A 24,118-nucleotide genomic window follows, 5' to 3' on the forward strand; every position below is an offset into this window, starting at 1 on the left:
CGCTACCAGCTCGCCCTTTCTACCCGTTAATCTCAGCCGTCGTTTTCTCAGCTCGTCTTTCAACTCAGGTATTTGCATCTGAGCCACCTGCTCGTCAGTCAAAACTGCTTCACCTGCATTGTAGTCACTCATCGTTCCGAAATATCACTTTCACTTGTCACTTAGCGCTCTAGATCCCGGCTGAGCCCCCAAAATTATGTAGTATCTTAATGGGTCTTAGAGGAAAGGACAAGTAATGATGTTTTGATTTAATTAATAATATTCGAAGCAACGAAATAATTACAATGCTGTCGTACGTCTTATTTTCAGACGCGGCTTTCGACTTCCCGATTCACACTCTTCGGCTTCTACACTCGCTCGCTCTCGCTTCTCAATTCACACTCTGCACACCTTTCGCATCCGTTCTCTCCGGCTTCTCAACTAATACTGACTTTAACGTTTCTTTTGTCTTTTCCCGTCGTTCGAGACACGTGTCCCGAAACGCGCGTGGCCAGGGTCACGCGGGCCCTTTCCACGAAACTTAAAAAGGACCGACGACACCTTGATGTACCCGACGATGCCGCGGCTCTCGCGACATTGTTTACGATTCGGCAGATATCTTAGGCCTTTTGTCCACGATACTACATGTATATATAGAAATTTAATAGAAACAAATAGCAGGTGGACTTGTTAGATCGTCAGAAAATTATAGATTGTTATGTTTATGTATCGTTCGTATGACACGCTGTAAAAGTAAGAAACGATAATTATAAATTTATCGAAATATATTTATTATAAAGAGAAAAGAGAAAATGGCAGGGAAATATAGAGGAAAATTTGTTCGTAGGACGCTTCGTATTCAAGAGATTCCAAGATTGAAAATTTGCCTACCAAGTATACTTGAACTTGGCTCATTACGTGATAAATTAAAAAAATGTATTTTTCTTGAAAACAATGCGTCTTGCGAATAAATTTTGTTCCACATTCTCAGTTTATTTTCACACGTAGAATAGCGTCCTGTCGATTGTTTACTCCTCTTCGGTCCAGAATTAGCCATGTTCTAGTACGCTTGGTAAATTTTCAAACGCGATCTTCTCGAAAATAAAGAATCCTGTATATTCGAATTTAAGTTGTCGAACGAAACCGATTTATACAAATCAAATGTATATCATCGAATATACAATTTGTTAAATAATACTCGTTTTAATCTACTTATGAAAGATTATGATACACGAAGAACTTATCGTTAGAATCAAATTATTTCTTTCGCTAAGCTTCGAATCTCAAAAATTTAACGTAGATATTTCCATCAGGTATTTTGGCATCGGAAGGAAAATTCCACGAACTTGAACCAATTTTTATTACTTTTCCGTCAAAACAATTCCCTGCTTCGTCTGACTTCGCGCTGAAATAACGCGTGATACACATAGCTTGCATTTCACTCTCAATATTATTTTGATCGATATCCGAGCCGAAAGTACTTGCCATTTCGATTTAATAACGCACTTACGTATTTATATCTCATTTATATGTGTCCTATGGTTTTAAAAATATTACGAGGCTGTACATGACGATAACAAGCGAAACGAGAAAGTAGAATATTGCTTGACTTTCGATGTTACATCGATGTTTTAGCTGTATATTCTACGATCGATGGAAATTCGTCAAGCACAATGAAATTTGAATTTTAATCAAACCTTCGAACTAAAAGTATTTTCCATTTCGATCTCATAATACAAATTCTATGCCATATATTCGTCATGTCTTTTGAAATATTATTCTCCGATCACGATCAAACAATAACAATAATGACAATGACGTAGAATACATTTAACTTTGCATATTATATCCGTTATTATATATTCTAATATTATATATTCTGCAACCGATTAAAATTTCCAAAGTACAAATCGAATTTCAACTAAAGTTGATTAAAATCAACTGTTCGAACCGAAGGTATTTTCCATTTTGACTTAATAACGCAAATAATAACAAGAATACTTATTCATATTTTTTCTTCTGTCTAAATATTATTAAAATCGTGCAAGGTGGTGTGCAACGAAAATAAAAAAATCGAGATGACAGAAATGGCCCTTAAACACATAACTGCGCAACTATACGTTCAATTCCAAGCATTTCAATAACAGTCCCCGGAGTAGGAAACACTTCAAGTATGCGCTATCCTTGAATGAAGGAGTTAGACAAACTGACCGTCTACTCATTGTGGAAGCGCTCGATAATTACCAGTTCCTGGCGATTTTCTTCCTTACCGGTGTCTTCAATGAAAAGTTAGTCCATGTATATTACTTTAAAGATTCAACCGGGATAATTAAGTTTCGAAAGTCCTTTAGACGCAGTCGTTTTACGGAAGCCGGAAAAAGAAGAGAAATTAAATTTCGTGCTACAACGTTCGTATAAATATCAGATTTTAGATTCAAAGTTTCCAATATATATATTTTTCGATCTTTTTTTTTCTCCATTCGATATGATGATTACGGTGACTCGAAGTTGTTCCCATTCGTTAGAAGATGCGTATGTACTAACAATTAAATAATTTCCTTATAAAAGGAAAGAAACTTTTGGGACAAAGTAATATGTTCCTTCTTACGATAAAATACCCACTGTACGTAATATTTGCGCGCAACGATGGTAACAATAATATTAATTTCTTGATCCTTTTTTGTTTTTATTTGTACAAGATTTACGATAGTTTCATTAATATAATTGCGCGTAATTAACGACATTACAATGTGATCGATCGATACTCATTGAAGACTGGCTTGTTTAGATTGGAAATTTCCATAACATTCATCCCTAATCATCTATGCAGATTCCAGATATGTACCGTTATACCGTGTTGCGTGAACAACGAAATAAGCGTAACCCGTATCATCGGTTGACACAGCCAACATAGTTAAGGTAAACCAATTAAGGCAACGAGTTAGTAAAACGATTACCCTTCACGTTTTCTCCACGTTATAATCGTGTACGATCCGCCTACCATGAGAAAGGTTATTTGGCAATAGACAAAAAATAGTAAAAAGTCATGTAACAACTATAGCAAGAATCCGATATTAACCGGTTAACCGAGTCATTTTTTAAACTAGTTTTTTAAACGTAATTTATTTTTAACGGAAATTAAACGTCGCGTAGATAAAAGAACAGCAATTGGTAATTTGTATACTGTTCGTGGATTTCTAGCCATGGAACGTTAAAAACATAGACAGTTGAAATACTATAATAATACGAATCCGACAGACAAGCAACGATAATTTATTGAAAATCGGTAATGAAAAACGAACGGAATTTGCAAGAAAACAACATTATAAGTTGTTATTTTTAATATTAGACGCTTGCCTATTATTGGGTTGGCAACTTAGCGATTGTGGATTTTGTCATTAGGTGGTATTGACAAAATTCGCAATCACATAGATGCCAACCCAATATTTATCGTATGCAAGAAGAACCTTACGATATCTCGAGCGATTTTAATCGAGGTATAGTTGCAAACAACTTTTTTCATTAACTGCTGCAACTGCTATCTTAAAGTATATAAGCACGAGCGGAATATTTGGAAAAGAAGCGAAGAAAGAAACGTTTTGCGTTTGTAACAAAATTGAAGGACGAACATCCTTTAGACAAACTGTCAAGGCGGATATTCATAAATAAAATTGTTCGTTGTATGACTACGGATACGATGAAGAAAGCTTTCTCGCTTTAGTTAGAGTTTAGACATTCCCACGTCGGATAAATAGATTCGCAAAGCGGAAATAATAGTCTTGCGAGTTCTTCTCGCGAAAAGTACGACGTTGGCTGATAACGAATTAACGAAACTTTACGAGATCTTGTACGTCGTGTAATTGGGAACTTTGTTCGGGTACGAATGAAACTTGTACAGGAGCGACGGGAAGCATAATATCGCCGACAGCCTCAAAATATTTATAACAGCCACAATGTGATCAAATCGCGAGTTTAAACGAATGATCCGTTAATAAATATCAGACGAAGCAGGGAATTGTTTTGACGGAAAAGTAATAAAAATTGGTTCAAGTTCGTGGAATTTTCCTTCCGATGCCAAAATACCTGATGGAAATATCTACGTTAAATTTTTGAGATTCGAAGCTTAGCGAAAGAAATAATTTGATTCTAACGACAAGTTCTTCGTGTATCATAATCTTTCATAAGTAGATTAAAACGAGTATTATTTAACAAATTGTATATTCGATGATATACATTTGATTTGTATAAATCGGTTTCGTTCGACAACTTAAATTCGAATATACAGGATTCTTTATTTTCGAGAAGATCGCGTTTGAAAATTTACCAAGCGTACTAGAACATGGCTAATTCTGGACCGAAGAGGAGTAAACAATCGACAGGACGCTATTCTACGTGTGAAAATAAACTGAGAATGTGGAACAAAATTTATTCGCAAGACGCATTGTTTTCAAGAAAAATACATTTTTTTAATTTATCACGTAATGAGCCAAGTTCAAGTATACTTGGTAGGCAAATTTTCAATCTTGGAATCTCTTGAATACGAAGCGTCCTACGAACAAATTTTCCTCTATATTTCCCTGCCATTTTCTCTTTTCTCTTTATAATAAATATATTTCGATAAATTTATAATTATCGTTTCTTACTTTTACAGCGTGTCATACGAACGATACATAAACATAACAATCTATAATTTTCTGACGATCTAACAAGTCCACCTGCTATTTGTTTCTATTAAATTTCTATATATACATGTAGTATCGTGGACAAAAGGCCTAAGATATCTGCCGAATCGTAAACAATGTCGCGAGAGCCGCGGCATCGTCGGGTACATCAAGGTGTCGTCGGTCCTTTTTAAGTTTCGTGGTAAGGGCCCGCGTGACCCTGGCCACGCGCGTTTCGGGACACGTGTCTCGAACGACGGGAAAAGACAAAAGAAACGTTAAAGTCAGTATTAGTTGAGAAGCCGGAGAGAACGGATGCGAAAGGTGTGCAGAGTGTGAATTGAGAAGCGAGAGCGAGCGAGTGTAGAAGCCGAAGAGTGTGAATCGGGAAGTCGAAAGCCGCGTCTGAAAATAAGACGTACGACAGCATTGTAATTATTTCGTTGCTTCGAATATTATTAATTAAATCAAAACATCATTACTTGTCCTTTCCTCTAAGACCCATTAAGATACTACATACATATTATTATAAATTTTCAAATTATTTAATTATGCAAGAGCAAGATCTTGAAAAAAATTAATCGAAAACGTAAGACGGAGCTGGTCCCGTTTCGTTTGATAAAACTGACATCTCATATACGACCTGAGGCATTCTACGAGCTTGGCGCAGGTTTAATAGAAATGTTCGGTAAATATGGACACAGATAGCGAATGTTACTTGTATAAACATTCACTCTGATCGAGAACTAAAAAATCTGGAATTTTCTGCTCTTGTGCTGAATTACAGTGGTTCGCGAAAATATTTGAATATCCCTGCAAACTCCTTGTGGACATATTATTAAGAATATCTTGATATCCTATCGATACTGTGACAAGATTAACGTATTATTACAATTTCAAACGAGTATGACAATGTATGTAAGAGTCGCAGGACATTTACTGCAATTAATTGTATGTTTGAGACTACTACTAATGTTGTATACTAATTTTTCGTTAAGCATATGTTTGCAATAAATGCATTGCAACCTCTATATATATATATCGAATTGGTTTCAAATTTTCCATAATGTATTAATAACAAGAGTTCTGTAGAAAACGTTCGAATAATGTATTCAATTACACGTAATTGATATTGCCTATTTAATATAATCGGAGAAATAGTTTCATTCATTTCATAGTCAATTCATTTTAAGAATTAGCGAGAATACGAGTACGTAATAGGAACTTTAATAATCCCAGAATCCCATAGGCAAGTAAAAAAAAATAATTTAATTGAATTTGCTTTAGTTCAACTTTATTTCTATTTCTTATTTAATGCAATTCTATTTTATTTAATTTTAATTTCCATTTTTCTTTCATTTTATTAATAATTTAATATAATCCTAACTCAATAACATAAATCATATAAAAAAGGATATATAAATAAATCGGTACAATACGATGCAAGCTAAATTTATGTACCAAAACTTTGACCACACCTTATAGATACGATAACTAATTGGAAATTAAGTAAAAACTACTTGTAATAACCCGCATTGCTTGTCGGGTTGGAGGAGATATTCAATCAACAAATAATTTCGCTACGTTCGAAATCTTCTCGCTCCTTAATCCATTTTCTTTCTGATTACAGTAAACAGCATTAATTCCGTTCTCGATTAATTAATCTTATCAGTAGTATACTTATAGCATTCTATAAAACATTAAATAAGTGACATTTAAGTTAAAAAATTATTTGCATATTATTATTTATACACTTTTGTTTGCATATATCATTATAAATATTAATGGAATAAACTAATAGGACAACATATTTCTTAAACAAATGGAAAAATGAAAAGTCGATGGATTTTCATTTAACAAGCGTGTATCATTTGTAGCATTATGACAACTTCGCGATCCATTTGCTCAGCAAGTACTATCTTCAATAACTAAATCCTTTTAAATTAGTTAAACCTTCAGTGTCCTATTTTCCTATTCACTAAACGACATTTTTAATACGAATCAATTCGTTTCGCTAAAGGCACTAAAAATTGATTATTAAAATAGAACTATACATTTTATATATTTTACACTAGTTCTCGTTGTCATATGATTACAATAACTTTAATGAATAAACGATCCTAAACAGTAACAGCATAAACGAGCTTATCTCAAGTATATCAATATTATACCAATATGTAGAAGTTTATATTTCCAAAATACCTGTCTTTAAAAGTAGAATAATAGCAAACAAGGCAGTAAATAAAGTAAACGATCGTATTGCTCAACAGTCTTAACAAATAAAGCAACGATGCTAAAAGTAACAAAAATTGCTCCATAGCATATGTCCTCACAATTAAATTACGAATTAAAAAGGAGAATAGGAGTAAAATTAACAAATCGAATGTAAGCAAATGAAAGAATCATTCTGTATTATGTTTCCCTCGCTAGTGGCGGGATATTCAAACTTTTAATAATGATAGCGTCTCTTCAATCAAGAAATCACACATCCAAAAACTTTTACCTCGTAATAACGGTATTATTATACCATCGAATAAGTAAAAAATTAACACTCACCAAGAAAACGGTATAAGCAACGAAGATTTACAGCTTGGCCTTCGCGAGACAATAGTGGTGGTTGGCGCCAGACAAGTGGTCGAGAAGAGTATGCCCTACTGCACAGTCATAGGCATAGATCGTGCACCCGAATTCGAACGACCTCCGTGATACATTTCTTGCGCTACGCGAATAGGTGCACCTGTTTGCGTGCCACTTAATATCGCGTACGCACGAAACAGCTCGAGAATTATCCACGAATTCTACGAATTCGCAGTTACTAATCGCTTACCAAACGTCGATTATGTCGTTAGCGCTTGAAAAGACATTCGAATGTAATTGTTGCAAAAGATAAAGGAGCTTTGTAAAATAGACGATCCAATTCCTATCGCGTTCACAGTCGAAGTGGTACTGTGAGGCTCGTTGCGACCCGGCGTCCCCTTCTACGATCGACCCCCGAGCTCAATAGCCAATCAGCGTTACGCATTCTCCAACGTTCAAAATCCTTCCGTTGGATCCACGGACGGCCGATGTCAGTTATGTGAGGGGGTGGAAAGCACTTTTGGCGGTATCACGTGTTGCTTCGCTGTAAACATGGACGATCTGGATTTAATTCAATTATCCAAAGCGAGAGAAACGGCGTTTGATTGGTGGCGCGAAAATTACCGATTTCGTTGCGCATATTGACAAAGTTATGGCGCGGGATCTGTATGGCATGTACTATATAGCTTTTCTCGCGGGCTATGTTTCTTTATATTGTATATCGAAGTACGCACCTAACGTTTCAAGAGAAGCTTTGCATGCCTTGTATAACTTGAACTGTAGTTTAGATTTACAACTTTACTTTAGTCTTTATGTTTTCTTACTTTTCAAGAGGTAATCTGCGATACTTGTAAATAGATACTACATATATATGTACGTTAACTTGTAATGTGTAATATTCCTGTTTGGTTAGGTCTATATTTTCTAATGTGACAAATATGTGTATGGTGGCCATCTTGTACAAGTAAACTGATATTATTAGCGTAATTTTACAAATTACAAGTCATAAATTATTCCTTTTTCCAAACAAGGAAATATACGAGAAAAAATAGAACAGATTCTTACGATTATTTTTGTGAAGTTTTGAAAAAATCATGTATTTAAGTATTCACGAGAAAGGGAAGACAGAAAAGAAATGCAAAGATGGAAGGTTTCGAATATGTAAAACGTAGTGAAATCCGTAAATGATTTCATAACTGCTCTTGAACATTTCTTACAAACAAACGAGTCATCTCATACTTTCCTACAGGAGAAGGACATATTCATCAGAAAAAATTCCATTGATGTTGTCTATGAATGCTTATGCATCCAGCGAAGTCTGTGATTATTTTCTTTATCTGGAAACATACGTTATAGTTTTGAAGTTATAGTTTTACATTATTTGTTCACAATCGTTATAAAAAGACCGGAAATGTATTCAGGTCACGCACATGCTTTACTGCTTTATACGTACCATCGATGTTAAAAAACAACTCGCACCGAAAGGATTAATATAATTTTTATTTAAATTTTTTATTTCGTATTCATAAACGAAAACTGTGTTGTGTTGTTTGTCCGCAAATATGTAAAACGATTCCATTATATTATAAAGTTCTGAAAATCGATAATTTTCGTTATACATTTCGTTAGTTAAAATAGTTAAATGACTTTCCAGAAACAAATCATGCTTCATGGACATTTTGAGCTTAGTTAACGTAAAAGTTAAACCTTGTTCTGTAATTAGTTAAGTTACATGAAATTAAATGGATTTCAAGTAGCTGGTATGTAAATGATACTTAAACTAACATGTAATGCTTAAATCGTAAAATAAATATACATCTAAAATCAGTTAAATTTAGGAAATCAATATCGATAAACGCGAAACTATAAATAACATCTTTAAGTCAAAGATTATTTGAAAGAATTTCAATTTCACTTCAAACTTGAAAGGATATTTCAGATCAAGTAAATAACAAATTTATACCGGTATAGTGATCGCATGTTTCTTGAATTCAAACAATTTGTGTAATCGGTACGAGAATGTATGCAATATGGGATATTAAAGAGAATCGCATTAGGCATTATTGCACCATGTACGTCATAAATCGTCGATGAAAGCTCTGAAGCGGGCAAAAAAGTTTATAGCTTCGATAAATAAACTGTTCTTTGTAAATGATAGGTTAAAAAGTAGGTAATCAGCATTAATATCAATAGGATATTCCATCGAATAATTTTAAGGATCTTTGTATTATAACATATCCTTTAGATAAAAGATAATTGTTAGTTTTATAACGAAGAATCCACAAGTGTTTCTACAGTAACAAAGTAATTAACGTTTCCTTAAGGGACTAATTCTTGTTACAGATTTCTTTCACCTTCATCTTTGAAACTATTCATAAATTATATTTATATCTTTCAAAAAATCACATCCTAATCCTTAATAATGCTCACAGTTTTGTAGTATTTAATATCTTTTGATTTATTCGAGATTTCTTCAAATCTAATACAGAATTCAAAATGTTTCACGTATTTATTATAGTCTATAGATTATGCTTACAGACTTGGTTCATGTATGTACGTATGTGTATTATACATTATTGTATTTAAGAATTTATATGATCGTCCCATGAAATACCTCTAGTCTGTAGGAAACAGTCTGTTGCTACTATGGTTTAGATGAAAGAATATTATGACATGTCGTTTAACTGTATGATACCATCTATTAATGTACCAACGATGACTTTAATGACAGTCTAATAGATATTGCGCTACAACTTTTATCGACGTGACTTATTTCTATGATGCACTTCGACAAGCTGATTTCAGCCAAATCAAGTCAAACGAAGTTTCTTATGTTTAATATTCATATAAACTTACTATGCATGTACGTAGTTTGTTTCAATAGCATCTACGTACTTTAAGAAACTAGTTGATGACGTTGTTTCAATAACACAATCATAGTGGTTTTTAGAATAATCATGATTCGAACGCAGACTATTAGGGGATGATATGTTTTAAGAACAAAAATTATAGTTTTCCCTTCTAAAACATGAGATTGAGATTGAAATAATTTTGAAAGAAGAGCGAAATAATTTTAATTCTTTAACCATTTAACTCTACCTTAATAACAAAATACAAGAACGTGTTAAGTATACATTATTACTAATTTAATTATTTATATCACTAATAAACAATATTCTTAATTCGCAATTCTTATATCATTGAACTATACTATTAATGAAATGATTTTATATAACTTGCAATTCAATGGAATAAAAACATGAATGAAATATTTAAACATACCTACGTACATAGATTTCCAATAATTTTACGTAACTTTATGAATTAAAACGTTATAATATATTTTGCATATATATACGGTATATATCTGTTACATTTATCAAAAATGATTCTTGTTCAATTACATTCGCCACTTATATCGCGGAAGCGTAAAATTATTTCAAACAATATGAAAATAATTTATCGTGAAAAATATTTTACGTATTGTTTCTCGTTTTTATCGTAAATTAAGCACGTTCCCATTTCTTGCCATAAGAAATAATGGATAATCGATAACAATAGCGTAACGAAAGTAAAAATTATTGTTCATTCACGTTTTGAACGTAATTTTATCAGCTGTACTTTTTCAGCTACTTTGATTTTACTTAATTTCAAAGAACATATTTAAATAATAGCTGGCTTAACGTATGAAATATAACGTCGAAATATTACCGCGACTGTCTTGAACAGATTTCCGCCTGTAGATGACTTTAAACGTTTCCGTATTTCGTAATTTGCGAGAAACGAATCTCACATACATTTCTACGAGACCTTGCTCTGTCCACCTTGCAGTTCTTTCCTTGATTGACTTTCAAATTTCCCCCTGGATTCTAGGCTGTTTCTGTCATATAGAGTGAAGAGTTCGCTGGCCCTCGAAGCAAAGAGACAAGCACATAGAAAGTCTGCCTTTGGGGTTGGAAGTAAGCATAATTTACGATACGATGATCTAATCCCTTCATCACGCTTGGAATATACATGGTTGCCTGTAAAAGGACGCAGTTTTATATTCAGCAAGTTGCAAAGAAAAGATCTATGTCATTTTGTGATCTTATAGTACTCACTCGAGAGAAAAGGAAATTTTAATCAACGTTATATAATATTGATGAAATCCAATTGCTGGGTCAAGAAGAAGAGAAAAATATCCTCCGCCATTGATAAGAAATATTTCATTTGACTTTCTGTTTTAATATACTGCGGGCACGAGAAAATATTTGCGCGTGTCCATATTTTCCAATGAACCGTTTTCCTATCAGCTTTTATATTTCAAATCAAATCCTTATAATCGTATGAAAGTACCATTAAATAATACCAAGTTTAATACATGTATCATGTATTTATATTCATATTATTTAAATACCTTTCGTAGTCACTGTATAACTGCCATCTATGGATAACACATAATTCTCTATTTTTTCCTTCTGTAGCCGATATTGCACGACATGCATTATTTATTGATTTGTACGTGTGTCCACAATAGGTAGATTTCTCTCTATGTGTATTCATAAAAAAAATTCGTTGAATTCAAATCAGATGATGGAGGAGATTATTTTATTGGACACGTTTATTCTATCTATTCTATCGAGGGTTCGATTTAAACGTTCGATTTAAATGTTAAATAAAAAGTACGGTATATCAAATAAATAGGATTAATTTTTGGATCTACGCTTATCAGATATTTTATACTTCTCTCATTAAACATGTACTACAAATTTACGAAGTTTTAGATTACTTCCTTGTAACATTCTCTCTCTCTCTCTCTCTCTCTCTCTCTCTCTATATATATATATATATATATATATATATATATATATTTGTATATATATATATAAATATACAAATATGTACATATATATAAGATCGTAATCCGGGGATAATTCAGGGATCTATTCTGTAGTCTGAAAATCGAGTTTTTATTATGGAGTAAATGATAAAATACAAAAATAAACAACAATTAATATGCGTCTATAACAATAAATAATAATTATATAAACGGGAAATAAAAAGTCTTTAGTACAATGTTTACCTGAAAATCGAGAATCGATTTTCAACGTCCTGAGCTACCGATCTTTCTTCTTCAGTCTTTAAAATTTTAAATAACTATTCTGTAACCTTGTCTGTCTCTAATGTAACTCTCTGTCCGTCCGTTCGCGAAAAATTTGCTTCTTAAAATGGTCGTCCATAAAACAAAAGAAGGTCTGTCCGTGAAACACAGCCTGTCGTGCTACCCGTAAAACAAAAAGAATCCCTATCCTACATGAACTCTAGGGAGTTTATACCGCCCCTCGAATGGGGAGTGGAACAGATTCCCTTCAGATCCCCGATTACCGTTATCCACTTCATATATGGAGTTTGAAATCCTTCTTAGAATTATGAAAGGTCCTTTCCTAATTTCTTCCAGCTTATTTCTATTCATTTTTTTTCCGTTATGGGTGAAGACCATATCACCGATTTTAAATTCGTGTTCTCTTCTTTTTTTATCGTATTTTTGTTTGTTAATTTCGAAATTTCTTGTTGAGTTTTTGAATGCTTCTTCTCTGTCTCTTTTTAGGTTTATCTTATTCTCCATTATTTCCTTAGGGACGATTTCAATCATTTTTCCATTCAGTAAATGATTTGGGGCAAACCCCGTTACACTGTGTCTGGTGTTATTGTTTTCTTCTACGCTTTCTTCTGTGATTTTTGTCCAGTTTCTCTTATTTTTGTCTGAATTACATCTGATCCTGTTTACTAATGTTTGATTTACCCTTTTGTTCAGTCCATTGGAGGATGGGCAGTCTGTCGAGGTGAAAATTAATTTAATCTTCCTTTTCCTCGTATACTCTTGAATTTCTTTGGATGTCATTACTGGGTATCGGTCTGCAAGGATAATTTTTATGCAATCAGTTTCTCCTGTCGAGTCTATAAGTTTTATGATATCTTCTGTGTGTTGTGTTTTCGATGTGGACATAAAAACAGCCCTTGAAAAATGATCGATGAGTATGTGCATGTATTTCTTTGGTGAGTTGTTATTGGGTGAAATCGACCTGGGAAATTCAGTGCTTCATAAATCATACAAGGTTGTTTCTTGGGCAGTGGCTCTGGCTTTCTGTCCAATCTTGCGTTACTCCCTTGTGTTTTTCTTCCCTTCGTCTGATATTGCCCCAAGAATCCGATTAAGCCATTTGTTGATTGTACTGTTTCTTTATCGATTTTATCTTGAATGTGTATGGGTAATCCAATAACAATTAGATTTATCCCTGTCTCTTCAGAAGTCTTCCTCCTTACTTCCAATATTAATCATTCCTTTTTTATGGCATATTCAGTGAATGAACCTGAAATGTATTTAAAGTTATAAGCGTATCGTACTGCAGACCAACCTTTATTGCCAGAAGCTTTTTGAACTGCCACCTTCCAATTTTCCCAGTTGTATTCTTCATCCTTCGGCAGATTTGTCTGGTACCATTCTGATGCTGTTTTTCCCAGATATTTCTTCAAATTCTTGATCCTTTTTTCATCAGTTTGGATTTCGTATTTTTCGTATTCGGTTTCATACTCATATTAGAGTATGGAAGGGATGCGTATGTGAAATATGAATATTTCATACTCCAATCTGTGGCTTTTTGCGTTCCATCAAATTGTTTTATGACAAAGTCTGTGCCTTCTCTCTCATGCATGTTTTGTTTCTGGAAGATTTCTAATAATGTTTCTGTTTGAAGATTGGGCTTTTCGATTTCGGTCTTTATTTTCCTTGTGGGGATGATCTCCGATTCTTCTAAGTAAATATCTCGAAACACGAAGTTTAAACTTGTACCGATGTATGACGCTGCCGTTGCGTCATCCATCGTGAGTGCAATGTTTCTGTAATGGCTTACCTTGGTTAAGTTGTTTGCGGCTTTCTTCACTATCGATAAACTGAATAACCGCGGACGATGATCTCTTGCTTGATATTCTGGAGGAAAGACATCACATACTTCATCTTCTGGTTTTCTTATGGATTCTTATGCATTCTATTTTCTCCCTCTTGCGTTCTCGTTCACGGCGATACGTAGCTTCACTTCTAACGGCATGGCGTAGTGAAAATCGATTTGTAAGATGGTAATTTGGTGATAATTCAGGGATCGATTCTGTAGTCTGAAAATCGAGTTTTTATTATGAAGTAAATAATAAAATACAAAAATAAACGACAATTAATATGCGTTTATAACAATAAATAACAATAATTATATAAACGGGAAATAACAAGTCTTTAGTACAATGTTTACCTGAAAATTGAGAATCGATTTTCAACGTCCTGAGCTACCGATCTTTCTTCTTCAGTCTTTAAAATCTTAAATAACTATTCCGTAACCTTGTTTGTCTCTAATGTAACTCTCTATCCGTCCGTTCGGGAAAAACGTGCTTGTTAAAATGGTCGTCCGTAAAACAAGGGAAGATCGGTCTGTCCGTGAAACACAGCCTGTCGTGCTACCCGCGAAACAAAAAGAATCCCTATCCTACATGAAATCTAGGGATCTTGCATATATATATGTATCCTTTTAAAATTCTAAAAAATTATACAGATTCATAAAAATATAGTTAAAGACTTTGTAATATAGCGGTTTTTAAATAAATATATATAGTTTTTAAATAAATGTTAAATTTCTTCCGACTATTCGTATCACATTACGATTATGCTCTTTTAGTTCTATAGCTTACGAAGTTAGTTTAGAAGTCGAGGCTTACCTCACAGGCTTACACAAAAGTATTGGTTGAAGTTTTCCTATCAAAAAAAAAAAAAAAAAAGTAAAAAAAAAGGAAAAAGTTGTAATCGCTTTAATCCGCAGGTTGTAGTTAACACGTTTGTGTTTCGATTTAAAAGTTAATTCAATTAATCCATAATATCGAAATGTTGCTAACTGTTATTTTATATTTTTTTTATATTATTTGATATTTAATCATTTGATGAATACCATAGATATCTGATATTTAATCATTTAGATGAATTTCATAGATATGTAATATTTCATCGTTAGATGCGTTCCATCAAAGTTTAATATTCATCCGCCCACGTTCTCTAAGGGAAGATTTCATATAAACTAATATTCATAACGTTTTAAGACATTTATAAAATAATTACGTAACACTTTATGTTAATTTGGAAATTTAAATAAATTAGAGAATTATCAACACCATTCGTTGTTATAACGATGCTTAATAACTCGGAATACAAACAGCTTTCAAGTAATCGGATAAAATTTATCATGCTGCTAAAGTAAAAGTATGATTTATACAAGGTAAAATCTCCTTTGTAAGTAGTGTGATGCTCGTAATGTCAGGCACACGAAGTATACGCGCATATTATATCACGTAATTTCAGCTTTATTCCATCTCTTAATCGCTTGGTTTGAAGAAGCCGTAAGTAACAAGCGAAGCCATAGCGTAAAATAGTTTTATTAAACTTGTAAACAAATATAAGAAATATAGTCGTAGTATCCAACTGCAAGTTCAAATGCGAAAAATAACGTTCGGGAAAATTTGTGACATGGTGAGAAATTTTATACTCATATCCTAAATTGATAACATATATATTATTTGTAGAAAATTATATTTATTTGTATATATGTAAACATAATATCTATTAATGAAAAAGTTAATTAAGAAATATTCTATTATTATTACTATTCGTATCAATTATTTTTCATTTAATAAAAAACTAGTGTACACCAACTCATGTTCATTCTACTGATCTTATTTTTACGGTTCGAAATATATATATCGAATTTCGATTTTCCATCGTGTTTCGCTTATGATTCGTAAATATTAATTAGCATGCGATTAATTGGTGTTATAATTCAGAATGTTCGATATTCATTTACATTTATATTACTTTCACGTTATAGTTAAATATTTAACGTTGGTTAAATATTTTATTATTTGAAAGACTTGTGTCTATACTTCATATGCGACAAAAATTGAGAATTATTCACGTTTTTTAATTTAACGATCCTACTTTTATTTCAATTAAATCTCGATTCTTAAACTTTCATTTATTCGCGTCAAAATTAAATCCTAAGCTTCAATCCTACGCTTCCCTATGTAAAAACCTTTTAATCCTTATTTTTCGAATAGTTTGCGAGAATTGATCTTCGCTCAAGAATTAACGCCACTCAAGTACTAATTGATTCCATCTCCAGAGCGCTTAAGTGACATTCGATTGTCGCTTGAGTAGTTCTTATCCTCGATGTAAAATACGACAGAATTTCGATTCCTCGATCATTAATTACATTATGAGACTACTTTCTCACGCTTTTCCATTCCACGCCGTGATTCCGCTCGCCTAACTACTCTTTCGCTATAGCGCCGATCAGACTTTCAACAAGGTAACGATTAATCTCGATAATGAAATTTCCATCACTATCGCAATAAAAAAGATTATTCTACGTTAAGCTATATCTTCTTTTATTAATTGACAGAATGCATCGATACGTTGATCGCCACGTGAATTTTATAGATTTTGGCCAATAGATCGAATAGAAACACAGAGTGTGATTCTACGTGAAAAATAAGAAAGATAGGAAAAACACCTGGTATGATTTATTACAATTAATTTTTTTTCATCCGAGGATCGAAATTGAGGATTTAACCGGTGTACTGAAATTTTTACAAATTTTATTCCACATTTTCCACTCGGTTTTTCACGTAGAATCAGTAATTGCTCGCTTCTGCCGCAATATTTTTCAGCCCATTTACATTATTAAAAGAAACGTTTTACTTTTCCAAGGTATTGTATTACATTCGCGCACTCTTCTCCGACAACGTTACCTAATTCCTTCATATCGTCGGAAATTCCTTGGCCCGTGAGATTTAGCCTATTTTAGCGATCCTGGGAAATTCAATGAATAACAGTCGATTCGATCGATACGAGGAATTTTAAAGTTCGTTCCTCGGTATTCGTGTAATTTCATTATTCGCGTTTCATTCGTTGGGAACTTGCGTTAATTTGTTCGCCAACTGGAGGTTGCATAAGTCCGTCGATTTTTATTTCCACGAACTGTTAAAATAGGATAAAATTTTGTTGCCATAAATTGTATTTAACGTCTTTAGCGGAGTTATCAACCACGAGCTATTGTATAAAGCTTATTACTTATTGTATAGAACTTTTACTATATCGTAGATCAATAACGTACTAAGATTATGAAAAATAATTTCACGTGGCTGAGATACGACGGAGATTCGGAAGATTTTGGAGATTTATGCTCGTAATATTAAGACTTATGTACGCGACTCGAATATTTATGTATTCTCCTTCAATATCCTTAATCCCTTCGATATGACGTATAAAATTTACAAATTGCCATTTTAACACAATTCAAATATAGTTCACGTGGACTACACGCGAACGATGTGGTTTCGAATTTATTAACTAAGCGTTATACGTTCCTCAATGTGGACATTACTTATGTACATGGAATGTACGATTATAGTTAGAAACGTGGCTGAAAATACAGATTTGTTAATGGTATAAGTTACAGTTGCACAATGATGAGTCATAGCAGATGAGATTACCATAACTTCGAATATAACTTTTATCGTTACAATTCTATGTTAACGTTGTATTTGCATCTGACAGTTTGTTGAATTGCGTGATATCACGAAGATGGCGAACTAAGTTTAACTTGGTTTAAGAATATAAGTTTAACGATAAGTGAAATCTACCAGTTTCTTCTCTTTTTTCTTCTTTTTTTCTTTTTATTTTGCTTATTTCCTTATTTCGAGAGTTTCGTATAATTCTCATCTATCCAGGAATAATTTAAATGTAGAAAACAATTCAACGAAATGAGAAATATACGTTTGTTTCATGTGCGATTAAAAAATTGCATCCGACGAATTTAATATATCAATTAATAAGTATTATATTTGTTTGGAATGTTATTTCTGCAAAATTGTTTAGAATTGTTCTTTGGATATTTAATAATACGTATCTTGTAAGTTAACGAAGATAATCGCGATTTGTTGTTTTTTTTTTTTTTTTTTTTTTTTTTTTTATTAATGTAACTTTTACATACTGCTGTGTCCGCTAAAATAAATTCAGATATTATGGAGGTTTCAAATACGTAACGACAAGAAGATATTGTGCCTGGAAAATAGTAGTAAATGTTGAATATGTCGATGTTAAAACGTCTTTAATATATTCGGTATAAATATATCGAATTTAATTTATTTTCAAATTACATTATTATTTAATGCTCGCGATTAACAACCATTTCCAATTACATATTTAATGATGCATCTATTATCAGAACTTATTAAAACATCGCATCTCATCGAAGATCACGTTATTCTGTGATTGTTTCGTACTCGCTACGTTTTATGTACGTACACGTAATGAGAATTAAAATTTATCGAAGGAGGAGCTGCGGTCTGCGAATAATTTGTTAACAAAAGCGAAAAAAAAGAATCGTGTTAAATCTAACTAAGTATCTCTGTCTGTTGTTACAAATATTACGTTAAAATTGTGTACGAGACGAATAAATCGTAGAGAAATAGGGAATCGAAGAGGCAATTATGGCATAGAAATTAACAGGAAAAAATAATCTTATCTGTTAATTTTTATAGGATAGTTTGCTTTTTAATTTTTATCTATAGGGATAAGAGTAACCATTAGAAATGTAGTATCGTGGGCAAAAGGCCCAAGATATCGGCCGAACCGTATACAAAGTGGCGAGAGCCGTGGCGTCGTCGAGTACATCAATGTGTCGTCGGTCCTTTCAAGTGGACAGTTTTGTGGAAAGAGCCTGCGTGACTCTGGCCACGGGGTTTCGGGACACGTGTTCGATGGGACGAGAAAAAACAAAGAGACGCTAAGGGTAGTGTTAGTTGAGACGCCAGCGAGAACGAATTCAAAAGGCGTGCAGTATGAGTTGAGAAGCGAGAGCGTGCGAGTGCAGATGCCGAAGACGAGAGTTGTAGAGTTGCTAGCGTTGTAGAGAGATCGAGTTGTTAGTTATAGAGTTGCGAGAATGATTTGAACGGAATAAGACTTTTGTGTTTTAGTTCAATTTGAACATTTATCGTTCTCTGTCCATTTAATCTCTGTTATTTTTATTTATCTTAATAAATAGTATTAGGAGAATTTTACAAATCTAAATCATCCTAATCCTATCCTTTTTCCGATACTACAGAAATACTTATAGAAATTTAATGGAATTTTCTGTTAAAATTACATCTACCTTGATTGAAGGAAATTTTAATTAATTTCATTCTTAAAACTCAACGAATCAAAGTAAATGCTTAACATTCGTCATACATTAATTGAATTCGCTAAAATTGATGTACCAAATACATTTCACCATGATGAAAATGTTTTAACGTTTGCATCGATATAATAGCGTTTGTACTGGTGTATTTATCGATGATATGTTTACTTGAAATACGTGAAAACAAAGTATAGCTACAACAGGCTGTTTAAAAACAGAATGTAAATTATTGAACGTACTTTCGTACTGTGACGATAAATCGTGGGGATTGTTAATGAATTATTATGCACTCGGTAATAAAATACGCTTGCAAAATACAACATCTTTTTGCATGGAAGCTTTGATATTAATATTAAATATGCAAACAGGATATACAGCGTGATGAAGGCTATTCATTTAGTTTGCTTATTACTTTATAGAATGTTATAAACGTTAATGTTACGCCACGAGGCTTAACACAGGCTGTATTTTCTAACCGTCACTCGCGGCCCTACAATGTCTCAGTCAGATCGTCTTATCTGACCGCCGGATCATATACAATGTATCGACGAGCGCATAGCTGTCGCCAAGCAGCGAGTTCTCGAAACGTCGAATTTGGTCCGTTACGTTTTCCACGCAAGAACAGACATACGTGATCATAGGCGCGAACGGTGGCGTGACCTAAGTATAGTGGGGGTCGTCTTAAAGATGAGACAAAGAAATCATCAAAAGTCGATCAGTTCCTTGTGACGTTACACTTGTAACGTCGAACGTTACACTTTGAGTCAAATTCTGAACGCCAATTCAAGTCGATCCGCGACATAGCCAAACATTCGCTTATTTTATTAAGTATAATATCGTGCTACGTCCACCAAGAGATTAAGCTCAATTGTAAGAGCCTTGCTCTATATTGTATACATCTATATTATCTGCGTGCGATAAAGTTGTTAATTGTTTATATCTTTTCAATCGTGTAGACTAATTGTTGGAAATATATATTATTATAATTCTGTGACTCTCAGTGTTATACCGCATCAACCACCCCGATTATCCTAACCGAAATACGGGGATCGAACTATTCGTGGTGTCGATTATTCTAATCGTAACGGGAATTTACGACTCTCGTTGACGCGTATTCTAACGACCGCGTCTCCCCGCGATAGCTCGAAATTACATGGTCCTTCGAGCCGGATTCAGTGTCAAGTGAAGAGTGCACGCCAGTGACACCCACTACAATACAGTGCCACGTGAATCCAACACAACCAGCAGCGGAAGCGTTACCACCCCAGCGAAGTCAGTAACGTTAAGGGTCGACACATTTGAAGAGGTATAATTCGGTGGTTGAAACGCAACCACACATCCTCCTACCGCAAGGTGGATAATCGCCAACAGAAGTAAGTCCAAACGATTTCACTATCAATTACATAAAAAATAATGTCAACCGGAGACGAGCTCGCCAACTTGCGTCGTCGCCGGGGCTACTGTAGCGCCCAGTTTACACGCCTCGCAAAAAAACTGGAAGACATCGAACAATCAAGCTGTCCGGACGAGATCGACTTGCTTCAAATTAAAGAACGTCTAGAAACCTTCGAGAAGGAAATCCGTGCATTACAACACCAGATCGTAACTTTAGACGAGGGAGAGATCGCGCGCGGCAGTGAGCTAGCGGAAGAATACGAAAGGCTGCAATGCCGAGTAGCCAAACAATTAATCAATACACGACGAAGTACGCCGTCACAGTCGACAAGCGGCGAATCAGCCGTCGGCCGCGAGTCCGCGTCGCTCAAACTACCGGAGGTTCGCATACCTACATTTGATGGCGCCCTCGAAGATTGGCAGTCGTTTCACGATGCCTTCTCATCAGCGATAGATAGAAATGAAAATTTAGCACCGGTTCAGAAATTTCATCATCTCCGAACAGCCCTGACTGGCTGGGCCGCGCGAAGCATACAGTCATTACCCATCACCGACGCAAATTACGCAATCGCCATGGACGCTCTTAGGGAAAAATTCGACTGCCACCGTCAGATCTGCATGCGTCACTGGGATTTGCTTTTCGACTATCCCAAAATAACTAAAGAAACACCAGAAGCTATAGACGATCTTATCGAGACAGTTAAAGTACATCTCCAAGCGTTAGAAAGACTCGGGGACCCAGTCACGTCAAACGCCATTCTCATAAAGCTTGTCACGTCGAAGTTACCCTCAGCCGTTGTTCGCGAATGGCAACATACCCTACCGGACAAGAAATTGCCGCCATATACGCATTTAGTAGATTTTCTGAAAACACGGACGAATAGCGACAGAGCGTGTTCATCATTAACCGTCAAAAAGGGGGCGTCCGATCAACACGACCGTCGGCGACAGGACACGCCGCGAAGCTATACATTCGTAACTACACATAATACGTTGTTGTGTCCGAACTGCCACGGACAACACGAATTATGGAATTGCCATGTCTTCAAAACGAAGACGCCCAAAGAACGCCTGGAAATCGCCAAAAGGGCGTCGCTCTGTACCAATTGTTTAGGCAAGGGACACGCTCTCACTCAATGCTCCGCGGGATCATGTCGCATCTGTAGACAGCGACATCACACGTATCTGCATCAAGGCCAGGGGCATAGCAAAACACGAACACGTGTCGGCCGAACATCGAGCGGTCGATCGTCAAGCGACCGATCATCCAGCGGTCGATCTTCGCCCAGTTCACCGTCCCCGCGTTCGTCACATCGTTCGAAACGCTCATCTTCGTCTCCCCGATCGTCTCGCCGGTATTCTCGCCGAGAGTCTCCCCGAGAGTCTCCCCGAGCGTCTCCCCGAACGTCTCCCCGAGCGTCTCGTCGAGATTCTCGCCGAGAGTCTCCCCGAACGTCTCCGCGAACATCCCCGACACGCGAATCTCGGTTACCGCGATCGGCGGCATCGGGATCGACCATATCGTCCAGTCCTAAACGACACGGAAAACAATGACGTCATCAGACGAGCCTGTTAGGGACCGAACCACAGAAAACGGACTCATCGACCCCGCTCCCTTTTGAACCATTGCAACACGACTTGTTAGTCACAGCGCAGGTCAACATCTTGAATAATGAAATTCAACCAGTTCGTTGTAGAGCTCTGCTAGATACCGGCTCTAGCATGAACTTTATCGCCGAAAGGCTCGCTAACTCATTAAAACTCAATCAACAGAAATGTTCGGTCCCAATCGGAGCACTCAACACGTTATCGACGACCTCGAAACGCTACATCACGGCCACGATCACCTCTATTGACGGCACATACGAACGCAACTTGACGTTTCTGATCATACCGACTATCGCGTCTTGGATCCCAAACCAACCCGTAGATCGCTCAACAATACAGATACCTAGGAATCTCCAATTAGCCGATCCAAGATTCCATAGACCTGCTCCGATCGAAATATTGTTGAGCGCCGGACCAACACTAGCATCACTCTGTGTCGGCCAACTTGATATCAGTCAAGCAAACGGGCCCGACTTGCGTCTGCAAAAGACGAGATTCGGATGGGTCATCGGGGGGAGCCCAACCTCACAATCATTAGCATACGCATTTCACACCTCCACGACGGCTTTACAGGCGGACCTCGCCCGTTTTTGGGAAATCAACGAGGGTCCGTCCACCGCACGAATTTCGGAAGCGGAGCGACAGTGCGAGGAGCACTTTCGAAATCACGTTCAACGCAACAACGAAGGGCGATACGTTGTCGCTCTCCCATTCAACGAAACAACTCCTCCGCTTGGATCTTCGAAAGCCATGGCAATGAAGCGACTCACTTCCCTCTGCCGTCGATTCCAACGAGACAAACAATTCGAAGCCGACTATCACGCCGTAATACAAGAATACTTGGAATTAGGACATATGACGAAGATCACCACGGACCACTGCACGGACGACGGATATTTTCTGCCACATCACGGCGTGATCAAAGAATCCAGCCGGACTACAAAACTCCGAGTTGTGTTTGACGGATCTGCACCAACCACCACCGGAGTTTCATTAAACGACGTACTTCATACGGGACCGAAACTACAAGACGACATATTTCTTATCCTTTTAAGATTTCGTTTTCATCAGTATGTCATTACAGGCTGTATTTTCGAGCTATCGCGGGGAGACGCGGTCGTTAGAATATGCGCCAACGGGAGTCGTAAATTCCCGTTACGATCAGAATGATCGACACCACGAATAGTTCGATCCCCGTATTTCGATTAAGATAATAGGGGTGATTCAGGTATGATAACACTGTGGCTCACAGAGTTAAAATTTATATTTCCAACACTTAATATACACGAATGAATAGATATAAACACTTAATAACTTATCACGCTGCAATAATAGAGTAGCACGGTATGAGACTTAATGTTAGAAATTCGGCGTTAGATCTTTGACTCAATGTGTAACGTTCGACGCGTCACAAGGAACTGATCGACTTTAGATGATTTCTTTGTTTCATCTTTAAGACGACCCCCACTATACTTAGGTCACGCCACCGTTCGCGCCTATGATCACGTATGTCTGTTCTTGCGTGGAAAACGTAACGGACCAAATTCGACGTTTCGAGAACTCGCTGCTTGGCGACAGCTATGCGTTCGTCGATACATTGTATATGATCCGGCGGTCAGATAAGACGATCTGACTGAGACATTG

General features: G+C 35.6%; 1 protein-coding gene and 2 long non-coding RNA genes across 7 annotated transcripts in view; 1 reads left to right on the forward strand and 2 right to left on the reverse strand.

Moving 5' to 3' along the window:
* Positions 1-8,697: 8,697 nt before the first annotated feature.
* LOC126926911 (uncharacterized) lies at positions 8,698-10,979 on the reverse strand. The gene is made up of 2 exons (XR_007715014.1): positions 10,929-10,979; positions 8,698-8,810 (listed from the first exon to the last, which is right to left on the reverse strand). It is a non-coding gene; the product is annotated as an uncharacterized LOC126926911 (long non-coding RNA).
* Positions 10,980-11,084: 105 nt separating this feature from the next.
* Positions 11,085-14,126, reverse strand: LOC126926842 (uncharacterized). 2 transcript variants are annotated; one of them, XR_007714931.1, is made up of 3 exons: positions 14,108-14,126; positions 11,318-11,640; positions 11,085-11,239 (listed from the first exon to the last, which is right to left on the reverse strand). It is a non-coding gene; the product is annotated as an uncharacterized LOC126926842 (long non-coding RNA). The 2 variants fall into 2 exon arrangements; XR_007714930.1 differs by lacking the exon at positions 14,108-14,126 and adding an exon at positions 12,280-12,525.
* Positions 14,127-20,869: 6,743 nt separating this feature from the next.
* Positions 20,870-24,118, forward strand: part of LOC126926781 (uncharacterized) — a 77,511-nt gene continuing 74,262 nt past the window's right edge. Inside the window, exons 1-3 of one of the 4 annotated variants that reach the window (XR_007714858.1) lie at positions 21,637-21,730; positions 22,452-22,522; positions 22,640-23,832. Coding sequence is in view for 1 of the 4 variants with exons in the window: in XM_050743121.1 (XP_050599078.1) it covers positions 21,673-21,730; positions 22,452-23,644 (1,251 nt within the window). In the remaining 3 variants the exon portion in view is untranslated. Of the gene's footprint in view, positions 23,856-24,118 lie in introns of those variants that run through there. The other 3 variants (XR_007714856.1, XR_007714857.1, XM_050743121.1) reach the window with 3 other exon arrangements.

Source organism: Bombus affinis, unplaced genomic scaffold, assembly GCF_024516045.1.
Source record: "Bombus affinis isolate iyBomAffi1 unplaced genomic scaffold, iyBomAffi1.2 ctg00000059.1, whole genome shotgun sequence".
Lineage (NCBI taxonomy): Eukaryota > Metazoa > Arthropoda > Insecta > Hymenoptera > Apidae > Bombus > Bombus affinis.